The sequence below is a fragment of the Echeneis naucrates genome, chromosome 19, assembly GCF_900963305.1.
Source record: "Echeneis naucrates chromosome 19, fEcheNa1.1, whole genome shotgun sequence".
NCBI classification, from domain to species: domain Eukaryota; kingdom Metazoa; phylum Chordata; class Actinopteri; order Carangiformes; family Echeneidae; genus Echeneis; species Echeneis naucrates.
In genome coordinates this window covers 14,644,405-14,660,510 of record NC_042529.1, presented here as the reverse complement: position 1 = coordinate 14,660,510, position 16,106 = coordinate 14,644,405, and the positions used below count along the sequence as shown (strand labels likewise).

The 16,106-nt window shown below is 40.6% G+C and overlaps 1 protein-coding gene across 1 annotated transcript in view; it reads left to right on the top strand.

Annotated features, from left to right (window-relative positions):
- Positions 1-16,106, top strand: part of ca10a (carbonic anhydrase Xa) — a 233,486-nt gene that overhangs the window by 189,255 nt on the left and 28,125 nt on the right. Inside the window, exon 4 of the mRNA XM_029527971.1 lies at positions 11,543-11,728. Within this exon, the coding sequence (XP_029383831.1) occupies positions 11,543-11,728 (186 nt within the window). The remainder of the gene's footprint in view (positions 1-11,542; positions 11,729-16,106) is intronic.

The window sequence follows — 16,106 nt, the reverse complement described above, 5'->3', positions numbered from 1 at the left end:
ACTAGACGCGGTTAGAGAGAAAGAGAAAAGTGTAAACAAAAGCACGCACAACCAAAACTCTTTCTGGTGTCATCTGGGAATTGAAGTTAAGGTGCCAGATTTGAATGGAATCTCATCCAGGGCCTGATCTTCACAGCTTCAGGCCAACTGAAAGATTTCAGTTGTGTCGCCTTCATGAGCATAAGGTTTCTGCACATTTCCTACAAAAAGCTAATCATGCCAACTTGTGCGAGACCATGTTGCGCTGTCGCAATTCCAATCACGTCGCCATTTCAGATGAAGCTCCCGACTTGGTTTTGAAATCTACCAAGAAACCTCCTTGTCAACAAGAACTCGATCCAATTAATTTGGTCTGCACCCGACTGTGATTGCTGTGTTCTCACAAGTCCAAACAAACCCAACAAAGGGAGAAACTGCTTCAGGGTTCAAAATAACTGCCCAGGAAAACACTTAGGTGAAAGGTTGAGGAAAAGTCGAAACTCACTTGGACCAAGTAAAAGGGAGTGAGAAAAGAGCGGGAGGAATGAAAAAAGACAAGAAAAAAATCTGTCCAAACTGATTTTCAGGCTTTCAGAATTGACCTAAACTGATGATCCCCTAATGCCCGCAGTTAAAACACTGTGTTTCAGCCAGGCCTCCTTTAACTACAGTCCCAGTACATTTCATTTCACTTGTTTCGATGACATGAGACATTATCTTAAAATGGCATCATCTTGATGGCCAGAACTAGGAGACACTCTATCGGCTCTATTTAAAAATCACTGTCATCGCACACCATCACCAGGGAGTATTGGACACTAAGACAAACATGTGCTTCCAGGCTGAGAGTAAAAAGAATCTGCTGCTGGCTTTAAGGCACAAAGAGGTGAGAATTAAAAATGTATCATAATCGCTCTCTAAAACCACACGTTCCCCTGGCCACTTTCTGCTAATGTGGTTAAAGAGGGAAGGATAGTCCCCTGTTTTCAAGGAGGCTGTTAGGCTGTCACATTAAAGGAGCCCACAGCCTCAGCAGCAAGTATTCACGATCCTTCTTTCCTCAACTGCCAACAATTTGGAGAATTACTGAAAATAGAAATGCATTATCTGGATTTTGTGCATTCTGTGCTTTTGCAACAATATCATCCAAAGTCTTTGTGGCTTCAGTTTCGTCCCATTATACAAATCAAATGTGATTATACCAGTGTGAGTAACACAGAGGGGCTGTCGGGGAAAATCAACCTCAGCTCCTCCACCCAGCCTGGTGCTCTTTCCTGCAGCAGGGTTGCTGATATTCCCTAATACCTGGCCGTGACAGGAGTGTGCTGTCTTAATAATGAGTGAATGTACAGCAGACGGAGAGAAAGCACAGCTGCTTTTGTACATGATGCGCATGAGTGTACATTCGGTCCATCAAGTTAAAAATGAAATCCAAGTACATTTCCATAAATGAAGCCCCCTGGGGTACTGGAGCCTGATTGGATTCCTAATGTTTTACAGGGGTCTAATTAATTGCCTCTCACTCCACCCACAGAGTTTAACAACCTATTTCATCTATTGAGAGAGATTCAGATGAGGAAAGAGGTGACATGAACTTCTAGTTCTTTCTATGCTCAGACATGGCGAGTATTTTCCTGCACTGTCAATAAACTCAAAATTATCAGAGCATCAACCACAAGGACTTGAAAGCAGGAAACAGAAATGCAATATAAATAGTTTTAATTTCAAGGATTTATTTTATTATTTGTGTCTGTGGTCTAGGGAGTTGCAGAACAATCAGAAAGTTGGTGGTTTGATCAGATTTTTGATGGTCAATGGCCACCTTTTATTGTCACTCAGACAAGAGAAGAAGGATGAAACTCTCACCAGCAGTCATATAAAAAAAATGTACAAATGTACACACACGCAATTAAAATAGACATAATAGTCAATTAAAACATAACAAGAGATATGGAGATTAAATGATCGAATTAGTGGGCGCGTAAGCTCACTTCGTCCTCCTCTGACTCTCTATTTCATGTCTCTCCACGACACATCATGGCATAAAGGTGGAAAATAGCCCAAAAAATGACAGAAAATATAAGTAAAATAAAATAAAAAAAATAATAATGGTAATTGTTGCACATGGTAATAGTAGATAAAATAAAAATACAGTGGACTTTTTCAACACTCCACATTTTAAGTGTCTTTGAGCAAAATACTGAATGCAGAAGTGTTGGGGAAAAGTGCTGCATAGAAGAGGTAAAAGTAGCTTCTATTGTGAAATTGTTTGAGTGGTCCAAAACACAAGATTTCACAGGTATTGGGGATGAATGTGAGGCCAATTTTTCTAAATGACCTGAACCACAGGTGAATGTCGCCTGAAACACAGTTTCCTACCCAGGCACTTGTTAAGATATTTTCCGTAATAACCACATGGAGCAGCGTATCTGCCTTGGTCACCATAGTTACTATTGTGAAATTATTGTGACTTGGTTCGGTTTAGAAAACAATGGCGATTTTGGATAAAAGTTCTCCCTCTACATTAAACTTCCTGTCACTATTGTACAAAGGCACCGTGGGTAACTTTGTTGAACAACCATGGATTATTGAAACAACATCATCTGCCACTTTCACATGGGAATCAAACACAATGTGGGCTGAAATCCACATGAGCATACATAATTTGTAAACATGCTGCAGCTCCAAACTCATGTGATACCAGAAACATCCAAACTAGCGCTCCTTTATGAAGGAAACAATCTGTCCAATTGTGAACATTGCCCCTTATTGTGAAAAATGGCTGCATGCCTTTGAGATGAATTGGTTTCAGGGTCGTTTTACTGTTAACGTTTTACCAGAACGCATGATGTTACTGAGCTTTTCTCAATGAAATTTGGTTCACCTGTCCTTTTCCTGCTTAGACGGGTCTACTTTCTGAAACTGGCAATCTGGCTAGTGTGCATGTTTCACGCAACAATGGACCAGGTGTATGGGGATGGGGGTATTTATTCTTTGCACTTACATTATACATCTGGCAGTTTTTGTGAAGGCCTTCAAGGGGCGAATGTCCAGACCGGTTTCCTGATTTGTGTAATCAGGGTTTTTTTTTTTGTTTTTTTTTTCATACCTCGGCTTCAAAACTGCCTTAAGCAAAGCAGAAAGTACCTTTACCAAACATCTATAAAGCAGTTTGACTTAAGCAGCTTCTGGCCTTCAGCAGACCATATTTGCAATATATGGATATTGCTCCCAATAACCACAATCTGGGGCTTTCGTAGAATATTTTATACTGAATATTTTTTGTCAGATGAAAGATTTTTCAACAAAGGTTTTTACATCCTGAAAAGGACAAGAAAGTGTTTGAAAATCGGCTTTCATAGTGTGATAAATCTTTGTTGAATCTCTCTCATCCTGTAGCTTTACTGGTGTTGTTGTAATGATTATGTGTGGCCATAGCTGCGACCCACACTGCCTTGCTTGTAATCAATTCATCACAACTACTCCTTTTTTATTTTTTTATTTTTTTTTTGCACCTCTTTCTCTGTCTGACTTTCTTTCCTATGTAGCTCTGAAGCTAGATCCTTTATATCTCCATCTATTCTATTTAGTCTCCGTATCTACACACCTTAATGAAAGAGCACCCGTCAGCTTGTGTTTTAATTAAATACATTACACTTCTGCCATGATTCAGTGCTTACAGCTGCAGGCCTTTGGAAAGATATTAAAAACCTATCTGATGGTTGCCAAAGCACACATGCTGTTCAGAGTTACAGTCTAACGTATCCATGTGCCTTATCATCACTTCCACCACTTAACAGTTTCATCCGGTGGTCACAACTGCAGTCACTCCAAGTATTAAAAAGATTTCTTTTTTTGGTGCTTAGGCTGTTAAGGTGATATTCCTTCAGCCTTTTTTCTTGAGCTAATGTTTGCGATTATATCTGAAATGTCCTATTCAAATATAGTGACACTGCAGTCTAATAGCTGAACGTACACAGTAGTTAGTGTGAACCTCTTCCTGTAACAAGGGCTAAATGACTCTATCGATCTGCGTGCGATACTGATGACATTCCCTGTGTTTTCTCATTACAAGTATGTTACTAATGCTTCCTATTATCACACCTGCCCACCGCCACCCCAGCCGAAGCCTGGCAACAATCTCCTTTATGATTTGTTTACGCTGGTCAAGCTATTATCTCTAATGCAGCAGCACAACAATATCGCCTCTATCTGTTTAGGGGACGACAAGCTTGCAGGACAATTGCCATGTTCAGCCTCATCGCTCCTGGAAGCTTCTCGGAGCAAATTAACAGCACGGCTAGGCTGCTTGCACTAAATGAAGTGAATTAGAGGGATCATGGGGGATACACAGCAGTGACATACAACATGAGAGTCGCGGTGGTTGGGGGGTCGTGTATGCTAATGAATGTGGAAAGCCTCTATTTCTAATCTATTTTCTAGACGTGCATGTGCAGCCCAGCGTAGAGTTCCTATATCTTGCTGATAGGTGTGATCTCCTCTCAGCACTGTGTATCTATTTATTAGAGCTGTGTGTTAACAACGTGTGAGAGTGAGAAATGTGTCTGCTGTCAGATTCAGCACTGATGGTGTTTGCTTCATCACTCTTGCTCAGTTTCTGTTTAAATCAAGCCATGTTGGCAACTTTCTCTCTCTCTTTTTTTTTTTTCTTTGGATACACTTGCGACCTGTAGGGGAAGTATAGCGGCCTAGTGGTTAGTGGTTACTGTTGCCCCACAATAAGAAGGTTGCAGGTTTGGTTCCCAGGCCTGAATCCTTTCTGTGTGGAGTTTGCATGTTCTCCCTGTGCCTGCGTGGGTTTCCTCCCACTCTCCAAAGACATCATGTTTTGGTTAATTGGTGATTCTAAATTATCCGTAGGTTTGAGTCTGAGTGTGAGTGGTTGTTGGTCTCTGTCTGTCTCTGTGTGTTGGCCCTGTGATGGACTGGTGACCTGTCCAGGGTGTACCTCGTGCACCCCCCATGACCCGGAAATGGATAAGCGGTAGAAGATGAATGAATGAATGTAATTTGTTGAAGTAGCTGCCGGTTACACCAGTGTCGCTCTAAAGATGGAGGGCTTTTCTTTGTCAGTCTTCACCTTCTGCATTATAACCTGGTTTATTATTCCTTTTTTGGTGTTTTTTTCTAAAGTAAAGCCTACTTTGATTACACACAATCAAATGCAAATGGGAGAAGTTCATCTCCAAGGCACTGAATCTGAAAATGTGTTTGTTATGCTATGAGAGGTAGTGCAATGTTTAAAATATTCTGTACTTTATACTTTTCCTGCATTTTAATATGAGGTGTTGACATCCATCTTTGGTCTCCTTTTTCTGGCTTCTCTCTAGAGCTCTTGTAACAAAAAGTTTGAAGAAGGTTTCATGAGAGCTTAAATAAAATTACCTGAGATTTCAGGTAAACAAATCCTGAAAGGTTAGTGGACAGTGAGCTGTGAATGGGCAATGGCTGACAGCAGTGACTACGTTTTTGTGACATCACAAAGTAACAGAAGTCCTGAAGGCTCGTTTTTAAGGCTCAGTTTCTGAATAAAGGTTTGTGGTCTCTGTGGACTAAGCATCTTTACACCTAGACCTGATTTATAATCGTAGACAACTCAGATGTCTAGGATTAGGGCTATAAACTAATTCTCTACAGCCTCCACAGTTCACTGTGACAGTCAGTGGTCCAATCAGTGGCTTAAAGTACATTTGTCTAACAACTCTCCTTCCCTTCCTGAGCAGGATAACACCAAGGCATAGATTACATCTCAATCCAATTACTTTGCTTCAGTTTCAGTGTCCCGTAACTGTCCAGGACAGGTCAGTCATGACTTCCTTAAATAGAGCAGAACCATCATTAAAGTTACTGATGATATCAGTGCTTTACCTGCATTGATAGAGGACTGTAGTGGTAGAGGTGGAAGCTAAATGGAAGCACCTGGCTGGCTACACCAGAGGGGTGACTCTGTTGGCAGGTGGCTGCCAAACAAATGAGACTGCAAGGATTACAAATGCATGCAGTGCCTTCAAGCATTTCCTTATGACAGAATGCTGTCCTGTCCTTTAAAGTCACCTGAATCAGATGAATATACATTTGAATTCTCACAAAATGCTCTACTGTTTCCTAATAAACCTACACATTGCAGTTTGTAAGCACGAGAGAAGGAAGCAGTGCATTTGTTGGGGGGCTATTTTCTGCTGCAGATGAATCCACTTGCCACTGTAGTGCATATTTATGGCAGCAGGACGCTGTGTGTTGGATTTAGTCAAAATAAATCTGCAGCCTGTGTGTTGGTGGTCATGAAGGAGTGTGTCATCCCGCACAACAGTGGGGCTCACTAATGCATTTTTAATAGTTTTTGGACAACAGCGGAGCTCCGTGGCCCTACTTGAAAGACCGGAAAGCCACAGTCTCAGGCTGCATAAATATTAATGCACAGCACTACATTATGAGCTGAGCCGCTGATTTTGTTTTTTGTCAATGGCAACACCAGCAACAAAAGATTGAAGTTCAGCAAAGCATCTCCTGATGTAATCTGGGGGCCATTTGTTATAAAAGCTAAAAGCTGAGACAGTATAATCAACGTGACAGTGTAACATTGGGACAAGAGATGAGTCGAACAGCTGAAAGTGTTTTTTTGTTGATTGTCCTACAAGCAACAACACGCAGGCTTTTTCTTGTCTGACAGGGATTTACTTTTATTAATAGAACACAAAAGCAAGTGGGGCTTCTTTTTCTGAAACATATTCAACATCGAAAATGGGAAATATGAACCTCTGCAACCTGCCTATAATAATTACTACACCATTCGCAGAAGTGTCGAGACTCTGAGGAATAATGAGGAAGCAGATTGGAATGTTTTGCCTTTGCTTTGTTTGCAACCTTTCCAGTGCATTGACTTTGTCTGGTAATTGTCGCAGCAGACACATGACAAATGAAGTGAGCACCTTTTATTCAAAAGCGGCAGCTGGCTAAATGCAGCCAAATGTGATCTCTTTCAGCCCCTTCTTAGATGATTCTGATGTTTTTCGTTCGCTTGTGCTCCAGGTGAGTTTTTTACTTGCCAAAATCACCTTTTCAAGTCGATCATGGTGCAGATCTGAGATTGCTGATCTGCAGAGGCCTTTTAGACCCCCCCCCGCCCTTCCTGCAGCAGCTGCAGCAGTGTTTCCACCATTATGTTCTTTTCTGTTGTGGCTGTTGTGAGCACTTCATTCCACTAGCCGGGGATTATTGATCCCACAAGGTGAAAGAATTACCAATTAGAGAAGGGAGCTTCCTTTTACTGTACATGCTCTCCTCGCGGCCCTGCCGTGTCTCGGTTTCACTATAAGACAAACACGATTACACTCCTTGGCTCTGTCATTCCAACCACACTTCACTACCCGCGCCTCCCAGCCAGACTCTAGCCATTTACCCTGACATGAGCAATCAGCCTGAACAACAGATATTGGCTGGGGGAAAAAAAACTGTCATCCCGTGCGCAGAATGAACACTGGTTGTTATATGCAATGCCACATGAAACAGTAGTGTGAGGTCTTAATTATGATCCATTAACAAGAGAGAGCAGTGATATCTTGAGTCTCTACATCATTATGTGCAGCTATATATACAGTATATATATATTTATATATATCTATACATAGAGAAAGAGAGAGAGCAGCTCCATAGTCTAGAGGTTAGTGCTGTTGCCTCACAGCAAGAAGGTCCCAGGTTCTATTCACATTCACATTCACATAGGAAACTAGGGGAGGTCGCAGCTGAAGCTGGAAACAGGTTTTTGTAATTGTCCTCAAGTTATGTATATGTTACATAAGAACACGGAGGTATTTTTTCCAACAATTTAGTTCAAAAACACATCAGATGTACCCAATTTTGGCCGATGTTTAAATCTTAGAAAATCGCCTTTACATCGTTTGGATGATTAGAAGAAAGATGTTTAATAGATGACATTTTCTCCAGTCTTGTCCAAAGGAAGAAACTGTCTTAGGCGTGTTCTTCCCAGAGGAGTGGACGCTGTCATACAGTAGCTGAGATGACGTTTGCCTGTAGGGACCAATAGGACTGTTGTGTGTTGAGAACAATGATGGAATAACTCTAACAACCTTTTAATTAACCTTGACTGAAGTCCTCCAGGGTGCCAATTGTTTCCCTCTGTGAGGACTTTGCCACTGACCACTGCAGAAGCAAAATTGATATTAGATACTAGATCCAGTTTTTTACAACAATGAAATATAGCAAATAGCACATCTGATCCGCTGTTTTTACCTGCGGAAACACTGGAGAATTTTATCCTGGTCGACGCGAATGCGCTTGGTCGAGTTTTCTCCCAAGTAACTATCATAAAGCGTTGCCTTTAATACAGTAGCTCACCACATTTTGTTAAGTAAACTCAAAAACCTAGTGCTAGGTGCTTCAAGGCTCCAATTTTAGGTCCAGCTCTTTTTAATATACTGTAATTTCCAGACTATAGAGCGCACCTGAACATAAGCTGCACCTGCTAAATTTAAAGAGAAAAACTGTTTTGTACATATATAGGCTGCACTTGTTTATAAGCCGCAGGTGTCAGAAATATGGGAGGAAATGGCATAGGGCAGGAATTATGTTACACAGAAAGATTTTGCCTCCAGACTGATTGACTTTAACTTGACAGGTGCATTATATGCATTGCTTCGTGTGTTTTCCATGATAAGGGTGTGTGCATGAAGTGCAAAATAAATGACTGATCTGGATAATTTAGTGTGGGTGCGTTTAATTTAATTTGAACAATTTCATTGGTCCCTTGTGACCTGTCCGGCAATGTCATTGGTCTGATGCAATGCTAAATGTATTGGCGGCATGAAGTTCGTTACCTGTAAAAATCCATAAATTAGCCGTATAGTTGTTTAGGCTGCAGGGTTCAAAGCGTGTGAAAAAAGTAGCAGCTTGTTATCCAGAAATTACGGTATACATGAGGACGTTATCAGGAGGCACGGCATCAGTTTTCACAGCTATGCTGATGACACACAGCTCTACACGTTTCTGTCAATCGATTTTTCTCATCTTTTTCTCTGATTTTAAGGCTCTTTTCTTAGTTTTTAAGTGTCTTTACAATGTTAAGCCTTCTTATATAGCTGAACTTCTTTTACCTCATGAACCTTCATGGACCATGAAATCCTCCGGCACCGGACTTTAAATTATTCCAAGTGTTAGAATGAAATCCCACTGGGAGGCGTCATTCCATTATTATAATTTTTATTATTCTCAATGGGGGTGCCCTCCGCGCCAAGAGATGAGTCTGGTCTACCTTCAGAGGTGTCATCCCTGGGGGTCATTCTGGCCTGGATGGTTTCTGCACCATTGCTTCATCACTGTGATGTGGGCTCCTCCTGGTGGGGGTGGGGGGGGGGGGCTTTGTGCTGCTGTGTGAGCATGTGCTTGAAGGAATCTGTATGAATTTATGTATGAAAAGTACAATATAAATAAAGTTTGATTGACTGATTGATTGATCGATTTCCTGTCTAAAAGATGTGTTGTAAGTTACTGAAAGGTTGTGCAATTCTTTTCTTTAAGCTTTACAGCTCTGTACGTCACAAGTGATTGTAAATCACTTTTGTAAAACGGGTTTAAATTTTTATTAGCGTCTCATAAATTATCTCATAAATTTCTTATTCACATTGTTTCAACCCTGTACACAGTTGCAACACAGATCAGGGATGGTTGCCTTCATTCATTGGGAGGAAACCGGAGTACCCGGAGGAGTAACGGGGAGAACATATAAACTCCATATATTACATATTAATCATTTGTGTGGTCTTTGCATATTTTTAACCCATCCGCTGTACGTCATCACCAGGCTGATGGATGTTCATCCACAGACTCTCCTGAATATCTCCTGAATAACAGCCAAGGGGGGTCCTGAGGGAGATGAGATTTTTCTGGCCTGTTTGGGCATCGCTCCTCACCCCCGTCACCTCTCTGGGAAACCTTAAATACTTCAATCATCTCTCTTCGTCATTTTCCATCCACTAAAGCCAACACACCTGTCTCTTCCAGCTCCCCGTGCTTATATCTCCTCTTTGCATCGCTCCCTCTTCCTCTCCTTTCAAACCATTGATTTTTTTCAGAGCTTCTATAAAATATTTACAATGTGTGGGCAGACTTCTTCTTTCTCGGGGAATTTAGACGAGGGGGTGTAATCATTTTGAAAGCGAGTGGTAAAAAGAAGTGAAGGAAGCGAGAGTAGTGGAGGCAGTGGAAATAGGAGATAGACTGAGAGAGGTAGATAAGAACAATTGAAGTCCACCTAAAGCCGTGGCGTGAATATCAATGCCTCCCTTTGAAACATGCTTGATTTAAGTAACTAAACACTGTGGAGATAAAGATCGGTATTGAAGACTCTTTAATACCATGTTTCCCCAAAAACCTCGCAACGTATCGATTGTGGGTGGATTCTGGTGATTTTAACCACTGAATGCAAAGTTTGTTCCCCTTTTTTAAGGCTCATCATGCTCCATTGTCTGTTGAAGTGTTGTTGCATCTTACATCGCCCCTCTTTCTTGCTCACATTGCCGCCTAATTAAATAAAGCCCTCAGGGATGTTCCTGTGTAAGCTCTGCTGCTGATGATACTGACACTGAAAAACTTGAATTCCTAAGCCATCAAAAAATGCAAGACGACAGCAGCTCCTTATTAGTGAAACCAAAGCTCGAATAGCTGAGAAGGATTCCCGATTTTCCTCACTCGTTTTTTTAAAGCTCTTGCTAAACAAATGATTCGCTGCTTTGTCAAGTCAGCCAGAAGACTCAGACTGAGGAAAACCTACAGTATTTATGTTTCCACAATGACAGACAAAAAAAAAGATTTTGCCGCAAATATACTTTGCTTTCTTGTATAATTTTCTTGTCATTCTTGTACAAAAATAAATCTAAGAGCATTATTATTTACGATGAATTTGTCTCCGGAAGATGATGTTTTCATATCCTTTTTAAAGGGTGCTAATGCCACCTGAGCTAATGAACCTAAAAATTACAAATCATCAGTCAAACTGAAAATATGACCAAAGTTTCGCTCATGTTTTAATTTCTTTCGAAAAAGACATGTTATGATTATGTTCAAACACATTTCACCAGCTTCCCCCGTGGAATTTGTGTGATTCAATTGGTGTTTTTGCAGAATATAATCCAGACATCAAGGCTGTGCCATCCAATTCGTGCTGCATTCATGTGATTGTGTGAAGCTGACATCCAGCTTTTATTTTTTATTAAAGCTTTAGTTTAGTGGTAGACATCCATGCTTTGTTGAGTTGTGTTTTCTTTTCTAATTATTGTAAATCAGGTCTACGTTTTGTGTTAAATCGATAAAGTATCTGAGGTCTTAGTCCACAGAGACTCAGAAACTGAGCCTTAAAAGCACCCATTAGGACTCTGGGGTTTTTATTCCACACTGTCACTTGGTCTGGTGTAGCTTATCGAAGCTACTGCTCAACTACATTATAGCTCTTTAACTTTAGTACCGTTTTACATGACAGCATAAAACAATTTGATTATGTGTTAAGTCTTTTTCTTATGTTCTGTCTCAGGTGGGAGGGACAATGTACAACACCGGCCGTCATGTCTCTCTACGATTGGACAAGGAGCATCTGGTTAACATCTCCGGTGGGCCAATGACATACAGCCATCGCCTGGAGGAAATCCGGCTACACTTTGGCAGCGAGGACGGCCAGGGCTCTGAACACCTACTGAACGGACAGGCCTTCTCTGGAGAGGTGAGGCCGTGAGTGTGTCTGTGCGCGCATGTGTGTGCTTGACTGTAATCGTAATATAGCTGGCCAAATTACTGTATTACCCACAGATTCAGCAATGGCCTGAGTGTACAGGTATATGACATGCAGAACCGAGTCATCCCAAAGTGAGTCAGTGTCAAGGTGAATATGGAGCTGTGTTTAATAATTGCCCTCTGAGGGGTTACGTAACTATAGCCACATAATCACAGAGGTATTAGTATTAACTGCAAACTTGGAAAAAAAAAAAATACTTTGTGCCAAGGTAGGTGTATTTGCATCCCATTAAAAAAAAAAAAAAAAAACAGATTATATATCATAAAAGAGCTGGACTGAAAGATGAAAAAGAGGGGATAAAGAGGGGAAAGCAGGGACGTTATTAGCTTCAGTCAACAGTTTTGGCAGATTTGATCTGATGCGAGCTGATTCCAGCAGCGAACAGTTCAGTGGCTGAAAGGCATTTCACCCTGTTTAGATCTGAATAAGTGACTCGTTCCTGCGACTTAAGCTCATTCAGCAACTATATGGATATAATTTACATATATCCCAATTCTTTAGCTTAGTGAAAGTACCAATACAGCAAAGTAACAGTCCCACATAAAAAAAAAAGAATGACCACTAGTTTGCTTCCATAAGTGAAACAGTCTCCTTTGACTCTATGCAACTAATTTCCTACTTCACAAGAGTAACCATTTCTTTAACTCATCCTTAAAGTTAGGAATAATCTAAATAGGTCTGACCTACTTAAGTTACATGTGTTACCTGACACAGAACAGTCATTTTTCCTTTGCCAATTTGATGAGCCTGGAGGTGGGGGCGTAGTCAGGTACTGCAAGATGGCAACACAGGAGTAGCTCAGCCTGAGCTCCGAAACAGTCTTTACCACCAGAAAAGGCCACATCCTCAATCATTCATGACTTTGAGCTTTAGACCAGGTATCGGCAATTATTTTTTCAATGGGGCCACATGAGAACCAGAAAATATTATGGAGGGCCGGACCAAAAGGCTGAACTAAATTCTACATAATATTAATTGTATTTCTTTATTTTAAAAAAGCAGTAAATTGGGTTTTTTGATATGTTGGTAAGACTGGTAAGAATACATGTTATGAGCAAGATTTCTCTTAGGAAAAAAATCACATTTATTCAATAAAGTTTCCCAAAACAGTGGTTAACAAAATGCAAACGTTTGTATCATTTGTGATTAATTTCACCTCTGACTTCAGTAAATGAATACCTGGCAGTCCATGTTTTATTTGGATGCCCTGCATTCAGCGTCTGCCTTTCTTTTTTTAGTAGATATTTTGGAGGCTAAAGTCGTCATGTGACCTGCATGCGATAACGTCAATTCAGTAACACTCATTGCCTGTACCTGTACGTGCCGTAAATAAAACACAACTTCAGTCCATGCATGAGGTAAAATAAGAAAATGTGTTTATTTAGTAATTTCATATTAACCTTACGCGGGCCGGTCAGTCAGCCAAAGGGCCGCATGTGGTGTCTGCTTTAGACAAACTTAAGTGGATTTTGGTGACCTCAAAGAAACAAAATCTGTCTTTCTAGTTTAAACACATGAACTGCAGAGAAATCTGAGGGGTAGTCAGGTGAGCGAGGAAGTTCTGACGCACAAATGTTTTGCTTTTGAAGAGATATTGGATCATCTGAGCATTAATTGAAATGAAACGATGTGAGACATTTGAAAGGAAAACTTTCTGCTACCTCCATAACATTTGAGATGTGACGCCGGCAATGCTGTGCTTTTTGTAAGAAGCTGAAAGGGTTGTTGTTTGTTTTTTTTAATTCATTTTTTTTATCTTGCTACATTATCTATCCATGTGTGAAATTTTCATCTTTGGAGTAACTAGTAACAAAAGCTGTCAGATGAATGTAGTGGAGTTGAAAGTACAAAGCAGAGTGAAATGGCTTTGTGCTTCCAGCTGGAATAAACTTGTCTGGCTGATGAGAGTTAAGGGTTTAACTCTCTAACACACACACACGCACGCTTTGTCCTTACATACACGCACATACAGTCTCACAGAACCTTTTTTTTTTTTTTTTTTTTTAAATTGTGACGAGTGGAACAATTAGCTTCCAGCCTTGATTGTTCAACAAAATCTCAAGTCATCCACGCCAAGGCTGCCATTACACGAATAACCAATTTTTGTGGCAACAAAATAATTGCAGTCTTGACAGGCAAATTTATTATAATTAATGATAATCATTTATCCTCACAGTCTGAGGGCTGATATTCAAATCATAACATAACAAGTGATTACTGCATCCTTCAGGGTGGAGAGAGCTGTAACCCAAGCCCCAGAGGACACACACAAGTACACAAATACATATAGAGTGTGTGTGTGTATGAATAGTTCTGTCTCTCTCTCTCTCTCGCTCTCTCTCTCTCTCTCTCTGTCTGTCTATATATATAGGGTTTTCTCTAGAGAGTCATGTTGTATTACACCTTTGCGTTTCATCATTTGTTTGTGGATTATCAACGTGTCTGAGAAGTTTGGTGTTTGGAGCCCAGCAGAGAAACTCTGGAGAGATTTGCCACTGATATTTGAAATGTGATGTCACACGGTTGCAACATTGCTCTCTGCTTCCCTCAGACTTGCAGCTAGGGGGATAGGCTGTACTGGCGGCAAGTAATTTCCTTTGGGGGCTGAGGGTGGACATGCCATCAAAATAGTAACCGTGTATGTGTTTTTAATCGTGGAATGCGGCTCCCTCCGGTGTTGCTGTTCTCCTCAGTGGCATCTATGCCCCTCTGAGCAACAGGAAGCACTTGACAGAATTTATTTTGCCCTGGGTTTTGTCTGCGTGCAGGCTTTCCTGTCAGTCTAATTGGTGGACACAGCTTGGCAGAAACCACAGCAGGCATTAACTCAGACCTGGAAACACGGACAAAGGCCCAGACATCCACTAAATACACTGCATGTTTGATAATAAAGAAGTCTGTGGAAAAGGGATTAGTAGCAGGTATAAGATAACTTATAAAAATAAAGAAATACATATTCACATGGTACTCCGCCACATGGAAACGGAAAAGCAAACGGAGGATTGATGGATGGATGGACACATGGTACTTTAGGCCAGTGCTTCTCAAAGTGTGGGCAACAGAGACATGACAGGTGGGGCGCGGCAAATGGGAGGAAATTTTCAATTTCATGCCTATCTTACTGTAAATGCTTTTCTTTATTGACAAAGATAATTCACTCTAAACAAAACACCCACACGCAAACAAAGTAATAATTAATGGCTAAAATGATTAATGAGCATTAGGAGACCAGGAGAAAAATGTAACCTGGGACTAAAGTGCAAAAGCAATGATAGACATCGGGATGAAAATAGCAGCGGGACAACAAGGTAGCAGGTAGCCGAGAGCCACATGGATAAATTTGTGACACGAACTACAAAAGAGCCAGCACCATCACACACACACACACACACACACAAGACAGACTGTTGCTTGTCTGAAAAAGAATTACAGATCTCAGCTCAACATTGAGCATGACTTGAGAGTGGCAGTTTCATGCCTGCAACCCCGTTTTGAGAGGATCTGCAGTGCAAAACATTGAAACATATTTTCTTTTTGAACTTGTTGTTGATGTTTTTAATTTTGATTCATTATAAAATGTGGCTGATATACATAGTATTAGTAAGTTCAATAAAATGAATTTGTTAAGATTTTTGTTAGGGCGACAGGGTCAAGTGGGGCTTTAAAAGCCCTACTTGTTCGAAGTGGGGAATGACCAAAACAGTTTGAGAATTATTGTTTTAGGTGCATTCTGTGAATCTGTGCTTTCCCCTTTTTAAAGTTAAGGTTGCACATTGTAAGTCTCACAATTACTCCAATACCATTATGTGAAAAGATGAGCCAATCGTTATTTGTCCTCAATTTATCTGTTTATTTATTTTATTTTTTGTTGTTGTTCTCATTTGTTAATTATACATTTCAAATTCAAAAATTAACTTCTACCATTGGATTTTTAATTGGACACATAAATAGAAATTGCATTTTGTCAGTTTGATTCATTTACTTGATTTTGTTACTGGCCCTTACAAGGATCCACTGATTTTATTTTCTGATGTATTTTGTTGCTTATCTCAGACAACATTTTTCATACTTTTCCACATCAGTTACTGTTAGAGCCAGTTACTGGGAATTGCACCAGACAGAAAATCTACCGTGTTGTTACTCCTTCTGCCACCAGGCGTCACAAAGTGGCTCCGTCATCACCTCTGAGGGAGCAGACAGTGCAGCTTGTGAATTGTGTCACTGTATTTCACATCATACAGGGAGTCCAATCAGACTGTTGGTGCGCTAAAGTTAAGACAAATTCCCTGTCTCTGTCTGACCTATC